Consider the following 8,919-nt stretch of genomic DNA (forward strand, 5'->3'; position numbering starts at 1 on the left):
CTTCTGCAAATCTATTGTGTTACATCTCAACCTAATTGGTGTATCCATGACTCCTAAACCTTCAAACTAGAAAACAAAACTACTAAAAGTGAAAAAGTAAATACTTAAATGCAAACTAGAGATTAAAAAACTCAAATGACAACCTCCACTACAAGAATTGAGAACACAAAACATGATTGATAGAGATAGAGGAATTGAAGAGTCTCTTTAAATAATAGTTTCATTTTTTGTTGTTGCAATCTTTCATATCTTTAGTTTAGGTTGTTCAATTAATGGGTAGGTGTAGGAAATGTAGTCCCATTAATGTAGGAGTGTCTACCTAGAAAATAATTATTATTTTTGTCGGCCCATAATTTTTCTTTTATAAGACATTCTTTACATTCTAATTACCTCTTGTGGTTCAAAACATGCTACATGTCTCCATTCCAAAGATTTTTTATGACTCCTGTTCTTTTCAAGGACCTGGCCCCTAAATACAATTTTAGTCATTGATCTCCAATCTATAAACGATTGAGATCAATACCTTTCATCATAACATGCAAAGTGACGACAGACAAGTTGACAATATCAACCATAAAGGACACATTATTAATTGATGCTTAATGGATTGATAGACTGCACTTGGCATATGGGTCATGCACTTTGCATATTTGTCAATAATTTAAACAATTTTCCCTAACCATTGAATAATTAGCCAAAACTATTTTTTTTCCCATATGGAACAATTAATTCACCTCTCACATTGTTAAAACATTTATGGCTAATCGAAAAAATCCTTGAATTTATTTATGACGAGCAAGATTTTTTTTGTTAATTTGCCACATTTTCATTACGTGAAACAAAAAAATACCCTCTACATAAATTTATTTCAACCCATATAATGTTGTCTTCATGCACATTTTATATATTTTTAGGAAAAACAATTTCTAAAAGTTTTCCATATAACTAATTATTTATTTAATTTTACTATTGTTTAAAGAATGCATCCTCTATACAATTTATAATTATAGATTCAGCATTTTTATACTTTATATAAGATAAATTACAATTTATAAATATAGATTCAGCATTTTTATACTTCATATAAGATAAATTACAAGATGCTTCCATAATTCTCACAAAAGCAATGATTGCAAAATCATTGTTCATAATATCAAACCATTGCCAATGTAGTTTCCCTTTTACATCGTAATTCTTGTCCAATTAAAATCTGTTCACTCCACAGATTAATCTCTATTATAATTGATTATTAATAAATATAGATAGATAAAGGGATTGAACGTAATCGCTGACAAAACTTTTAATTATGCTATTATAAAATATATATATTCGTATATAATATTTGAATATTTAAGACTCATAAATTAACTGCATTAAATCTAATCAGGAGCAACACTTTTCACGTTAATTTACTTAATATTTAAATACAAGAATATTCAAGTGTCACACTAAGTCAGTTGTATGTCCATCTTGACTCTTTAGGAAATGTTTTCTAGAATGTTTTCTGCTAATACAACCGATATGATGAAGATTTCAAAACCAATGCCTTATTTTAATACTATATTTAGCATTCAGAATAGATGTCTCGCCTTATTTGCATGCCAAAAATGGTTAAGCCCTAAACACTAAATGAATTATCTCTAAATACTATATCATAGGCCTTGCACCCTTAACTCTATCTATAAGATCAAAGACCTAAGCCCTCAACCCTAAACCCTAAGACTCAATATCTTTCTAAATGCTAAACCCTAAGCTCTAAATCCTAAAAGCTAGTTTTTAACTCCTAAGTCCTAAGCCTTGAGCCATAGATTCCATAATAGTAACTAAATCCTAAATCAAAAGATATATCCTCTAGGAGGAGGGATATTGGGTTTAGGGTTAAGGGACTAGTGTAGGGTTTAAAATTTGTGGATTTTGGTTTAGGAGAGATAAAGTGGAAAAAATAGGAGATGGAGAAAGAGAGACACAGAAAGGGAGAGGGGATTGATAGAGAGAGTAGTAAAAGGGGAGAGAGGGGAGGGACAGAGACAATTCCTAAACATTGTCTTTCTTTCTCCCTCTATCCTCCTCTCACTATGTCCCTATTTCCCTTCTCTATGTATTCTGTACCTCTCCCGCAAACTCCATTCCACTTTTCTCTTTCTCCAAACCCCAAACCCTAAATTATAGGCTCTAATCCCTCTTTGTTTATCTATGGGCATGTGCACAAAGATGTGGTACCAAAAAGGGGTTTAAGATATCAATTTTTTTCTTTCCAAAATAATACTTTCTAAAATTTCAATAAGAAATGGAAGATAGGCATACTCAAAATTTCAAGATATGACAAAAATAAAAGTTGTAATCCTCCAAATCTAGTTTCTAAAATACTATTTTCTTTGTTAAATGGTAGAGTTTAAGACCTTCATAAGGGGGAGCACACAAAGTGGTATTATTTTTTGAGTAAAAATATAACATAGTTAACATTATGAGATCTCCACAATCCATTTGACATGAGATTTTTTCAGTTTTGTATTTTTTTAGCATTAGGTGTCAGGTGTACTCCCCCTAAAATGATAACTTTTTTGATGAGATTATTTATCACTCTGGTAAGAAATTACACAATACCACATAGTTTATCCCTTATGGTTTTGCTATTTTTTTAACATTCTTTTAAATTATGAATTTTGTATTTTTTTACGATTTTTTTTGCTACTAGCTTACATATATGTATATATATTATGCCAAGAGTAAACCTTCTTACAACAACTCTTCTTCTCACTCCAGAGGGGTTTGGCTCTTATGGGTGGTGATTGGAGGTGGAAGGTCCCTTGTTGGTGCTTGGAGTTTTGTTGGGTTGTGCATTGGTTGGAACTCTATAAGGGGTTGGGGTTTATGGGTGGACGTGTTTTTTATTGGCACCCATGTTCCCCACTTTGGGTTTTGGGTGTAACGGGTCTTTAGTCCTAGGTGTGTTTCTAGTCCTTGCTTTCGGTGTGCTCTTTTGTATTTGGAGTTTGCAAGAGATGAGGATGTAGATGGGTGTCCAGTGGCTTCATCGATAGTGCTTTTCCTTTGGGCCTTTAGTTATGGCTCATGGGACTCACGTGAACTATAGGGCTTGTAGGAGTTTTGACGTGGATGACCTGGTCTATAGGAGAATTGTGATCCCTATCCTTGGTGTTAGTTTTATTGATAGGGGTGTGCCCCTAGATGGGTTTTCATTTTTAGGGGTTTTACTATTAATAGGCCCCCTTGGCTAGGCATTTTTGTTCATCATTTAGGGACTCTCTTGCCCCTTGATGTTTGTTACTTTGGGGATTCTTTTGGTTGCTCATGCTTTGAGGTGAAGGCTTCCTCTATTTGGTACTCGAATCCAGTTAAGGTTCTCATTTCAAAGCTTTGAATGTCAATGTGGTGGAGGTTTCCTTTGTTTTGCTCTTTCACTTTCCAGCTTCTTATTGAGGTGGAGGACCCTATTGACATGGGGGAAAAGCTTATGGAGATAATTGGTTACTCGAGGAAATTGGTTGTGAATGTGTTCAATGGGTATTCTCCTATTGTTTGTGAGTATCTCTTTCTTATTATAAGAGATTTGGCTGGAGAGAGCATGTATGGACAATGTACTTCAAGTGGCAAAGAAGGGATGATTCCACAACTAAACACTTTGGTGCGAAGATGTGCGTTACTTTCTACGAGGATGGCCTGGGTCTTACTCTTTGCTTCTAAGTTCACAACTCCTATGGAGGTGGAGCATTCTCTTATTAAGGTGGAGATCATATTTGGGCGTTGGGAAGCAAAGAAAACTCCTATTGAGATGCTGAATACTTGTGCTACTTTTAGTAGCTTTTTTAATGGAGGAAGGGGGAGTTTCTCTTACCTCTCAGTTTTGGTCTTCCTCCTCCCTGCTCCTCTTAGTGATATGGTGTTTTGGGAGTTTACAAAGTTCTGGAAGACTTTTGACTACGTTTGCCAAGGCTAGAGGCTGAGCCTTGCATGGACCCATGGTTGTATGATATGCATTGTGTTTGCCAAGGCTAGAGGTCTAGTCTTGTTTGGTCCTTTTTTTTGCTTACTATTTTGACAGGTGTGGATGGCCTGAGTTTGTTCACTTGTTCTTATGGTGACTTACTATCTTAGTTTTTCTTTTCCTTATGATCGAGTGATTGCTAGAAGGTTTAAAGGGCACACTTTGGTCCTTTGTTATTGCTTTTGGTTTTGCAACTATTATGAGGATGTGTCCCAAGTTTTTCACTGTCAACGTTGACCATGGTTGGCGGGACAGTGAATTGTGGACCTTTGTCTTTGACAGACGGAAATCCAACTTTCTGGATCTTCTTTCCTAGGCACTAGTTGTTCTGCTATTGGTGTGTAGTATTCCGATTGTATTGCAACACTTATTAATTGCTACTTTTCTTAATCAAAAACAAAAAAGTCACCCTCGAAATAAATTTATTTCCACTCACCGACATTTTACATATTTTTCCAAATAGAAATTTCCAAAAGTTTTCCTAACTAATTATTTATTTAATTTTCCTCTTGTTTAAAAAATGATGAACCTCTATGCAATTTATAAATATAGATTCAGCATTTTTATCCTTCCTATAGAAAAAAATATAAGCATCCTCATAATCAGTCCAAACTACAAAATGCTTGTGGATAACTCTCACAAACTCAATGATTGCATAATCATTAATGATAATATTGAACCATTGTCAATGTAGTTTTCAGATAAAGTGATTGAACGCAATCGCTGACAACACTTTTAATTATGTTAGTATATAGTATATATGCTCGTATAAAAATATTTGAATATTTAAGACTCATAAATTAACTCTATTAAATCTAATCACTAGCGACAGTTTTTACGTTAATTTACTTAATATTTAAATATAAGAGTTTTCAAGTGTCACACTAATTCAGTTGTAGATCCATCTTGACTCTTTCATGCAGATTCTTTAGAAAATGTTTTCTGCTAATACAACCGATATGATCACGAAGATTTCAAAACAAATGCCTTATTTTAATTTTTTATGTACCATTCAGAATAGATGTCTCGCCTTATTTGCATGCCAATAATGACTCTCTCCAATCTGAAATGATTAAAAACATCGGCTGTCCATATCAGAGTAGTATAAACTTCACCATTATGTCATAACGCGTTTCCATAACTGCCTTTAGTTTTAACAAGTCAAAATTCCCTGCCATTTATTTTAATTCTAAAACTCAGTCTTTAAGAGGATAATCATTCACAGAAGCTTTCCAGAGTTTTAACTAAATCAGAGAATGGGTAGTATTTTGGAGAATGTGATAACTTCCTAAGAAAAAGTCAGCATGAGATCCAGATGCCTATATATATTCCTTCGCCATTGTTTAGATGAAAACAATCTCAGTTCTTTAGAGAAAAGAAGAGCAAAGAGCAAAGAGCTATCCCATGGCTTTGATAAGCAGAAACCTTTTGCATGTAATCTCACTTATGGTATTGCAACTGGCAACGTGTCTTTTGTTTCAACATGCCGCTGCTGCAACATTTCAACTTACAAAGAGTTCAATCCAGCCTCCTTTTGGAAACTCGTAAGAAATCATCTTAATCTATGTGTTTTTTTACATGAAGAGGTTTAAATTTTGATGTGTTTACATGGAAAACTATAGAGGCAGATTTAGGAAATCCTATCTCATGAATTCACACATGTTTTAATGGCAGAATGTTTGTGAAAGTGAAGGCAAGAGGAGTCCAGATATACCAATGTGAGAAGAGATCAAATGGGTCTGAGATAATGGAGTATACCCATGTTGGAGCAAATGCAAAACTTTACTCTCCTTATGGTGATAAGAAAAGTGTACCAGTGGGCTACCATTACTACCTTAATCATCTACTGGCTCAAGGAGGTCAGCCCACATTTTCATTCAGCATGCTGAAAGGAGATCCCGTGTCTGCCATACCCAAGTCAACTGTTACAGGTATTGTATATTTAATATAAACACTGCTCATTGAATATTTTAGTTATCATTTTGAAGGGATAAAAACTTTTGATTCAGAAATATAAACGAGTGTCAATACCAACCTGTTGGACTAACCCTAGCGTTCCTGATGAAGAAAGAAGAAAAATAGAGATGGATCTGTTTAAATGACAGCAGTGAACAAGAACAAGGATATTATAACGGAAGATAGAAGAAACAAGCAAAAAAAATATGGTTGATTTCAATGCATTGCAATTGCTCCTATTTATAGAAGCCTTTATATCTTTCTAGAATTGTATCACAATCTGGACAGAATTCATACTAATCTTAACAACCTTACTTATGTGGGTGTGTTTGTTGCCGTAAGTTAAGTGTACGTAGAGGGGCTGTGGAATTAATTCCAGTTTGAATATGGTAACAAACTGCACAACAAACTGCAGATGTGGAATTCTTCCAATAATTCTTCTTCGAGATTTATGATATGGTTTGATGGCCTCCTGTGATCTATAAGTCTGGTGGTGGTTGTGTGGGAAGAGTTAAGGACCGAGGAATATTTCTGCCTAAATCTGCATAGTGCATAATTCCAGCCTCGTCTCCTATTATGTCAAAACCTGCATTCAACAAGATTTAGATTTCCAATAAGTTCATTTGGAATCATTCAATTTCTATTGACAAAAAAACTAGTAGATATATCTTTATCATCCTAGAATTACATTTAAATATTTAATTATTACATATTTAAAAATAATCTCCAAATTCTTTAATCGATTACAGATGTGATATACAACTATTTCAATCATTTGAGAAATAAAAGATATATATTCATATCAAAATTCAACATGATGAATACGTTTAATTCCAAAACTACACAATTGAATTATAATAGCAGTATAACATTCATTCATCCCTCATGCTTATTAATTCCTGACATGTTATCAATGTGATCTATAGTTACTGCAATCGGTACACAAAAGGCCAAGAGTGAAGATGACATTGATGATTTGCTGCTAAAGGGAGTTAGTCATAGTGGGCATGGCCATGCAAGTGAGGTATCATATGTTCAACGAAGGCATTCCAAAGGTGGAGTTCCTCCACCAAGTTGTGAAAAAAGTGGTAAAAAAATCAAAGTTTCATACACTGCACAATATTCCTTCTGGTCTCAGGATAGATTCCCTGATACAGCAACAATTCCATCCGAAATAAGAATCCATTCAAAGAATTCAATCCCTCTTTTGGGATTATATGGAGAAGGATATCAGCACTACAGATTCAATGGTTCTTCCTGGATCAATTTCAATGTATCAGCTTTGCTGTATACTTCACCGGGCCAGCAAGTAGTGGGAAGACACTTTTTTCTTTCACATGTTGATGAGAAGGGAGGACAGCCCACATGGGAATTGTCATTGCCTTCTGCTCTTGGGAAAGTTAGTGTGACTTGCAAGTTATTGAGTGAAGTTATAGTAGATAAAGACAGTATCACTTGGACCAAACTGGAGGCCACTACTTATACTGCTGATCATGCTCCTTACATGTAAGTATATCATTCATATTCTTCTTCTGATTCTTCTATTATAATTATTTTTATCATTATTGTACTCATGGTTTTTTTTTTCCCTTGTTGTCATACTTGTAGAAGTAAATTGTTTATAGAGCAAGTGAAATACGTTCAGAGAGTTTCTACTGTGGGAGGACTTCCTCCTAAACATGAAGACATTCCGAATCCAGAGACAGGAAATACATATTTCTCACCATTCTCGACAATCTACTGGTTCTCTACCAATTCTACTTCTTTGTAAATGCCCATTAGTTGACCAAGTATGATTTAATAAAATTTGCAAGGTCCCAATGGAATTCCAGGATGCAAATTCAGCTTTAATAATATCTTAATTGCTCTATATTCCCCGTGGGTTTGTTCTTATTCTGTCTATGCTAGTGCTAAGAATTGTGGTCGGTTACTATTTTATTGATATTTAAAAAAAGAATTATTAAAGATTTTTCTTGTCGTTAAATGGTTTTCATTTGTGATTACATGGAATATAATGAATGATTTGGATTCTCTTTTCGGATAAATGTAAGTATTATATGAGTAATTTAATTTATGGAAGTGAGATCAACTTAATTTAACAATGATAGTATTATATTAATATACAATTCTAATGTTCACACATTTACATATAGAGAATTTTGCAACTTGAAAGATAAAAATTTAATCTAAAAGATATGATTCTAGTAATTGTAAACATTTACACAAATAAACATACCGTATCAATATATCTAAATTCTTACTAAATTTATTTAATATTATCTCAACATTTAAAGTATATTTTGTATTGGTGTTTTACCAAATAATTTGAGTACATTTATTTTGTCCAAGGACAATAGTATTCTAGTTTTGGTATTTTATTTCTAAAAAATATCACATTTACTAGTGTTTTGACAAAGAATGAGATTACACCCTAGCTTTGACATTATATCAAAACAAATGAAGTCCATTCTAGTATTGGCACTTGTAGAAAGTAGAAAAATATTGCCAAACAAATAAAAGATAATATGGTAAAATTTGGTTTAACCATATAAATGTTAAGATAGATTAGCAATTCATTGATCTTGACAAGATTTTTGGTTAAGATTAAAACAATGAGTAATGAGAAAGCCAACAATGGACTTTAGGTTTAAGAAGGAAGGGCAAAGGAGAGGGCAATGTTGAGATGACATAAGTTTAATCTCTAACACCAAAGATGAGTATGATAGACCTTTTGTTCAATACAATGACATACATCTTTTTGAAATTTGGTAATTTGCTTCTAGAAGCACAAGGTTTGGTCTAGAATCTTTACCATTTATAGCATTGTGAGGGGCCAAGGTGTCTTCAAATGAGTTATATTCTTCTATACATGGTTGAAGGAGTGATCCTGGCTAAGATGTTTTCAAGGGTTTCCTACTCTTTGAACCTAAAGGTTAGATGTTGATGGTTATTGCAAC

The 8,919-nt window shown here is 33.6% G+C and overlaps 1 protein-coding gene across 1 annotated transcript; it reads left to right on the forward strand.

Annotated features, from left to right (window-relative positions):
• Positions 1-5,382: 5,382 nt before the first annotated feature.
• On the forward strand, positions 5,383-7,927 carry LOC149551691 (uncharacterized). The gene is made up of 4 exons (XM_089789728.1): positions 5,383-5,550; positions 5,681-5,937; positions 6,889-7,468; positions 7,571-7,927. The coding sequence occupies exons 1-4, from the start codon at positions 5,411-5,413 to the stop codon at positions 7,731-7,733; spliced, it is 1,140 nt and encodes a 379-aa protein (XP_089645854.1). The 5' UTR covers positions 5,383-5,410; the 3' UTR covers positions 7,734-7,927.
• Positions 7,928-8,919: the final 992 nt, after the last annotated feature.

The sequence above is a fragment of the Cupressus sempervirens genome, chromosome 6, assembly GCF_028749045.1.
Source record: "Cupressus sempervirens isolate cs-2001-9-10 chromosome 6, ASM2874904v1, whole genome shotgun sequence".
Lineage (NCBI taxonomy): Eukaryota > Viridiplantae > Streptophyta > Pinopsida > Cupressales > Cupressaceae > Cupressus > Cupressus sempervirens.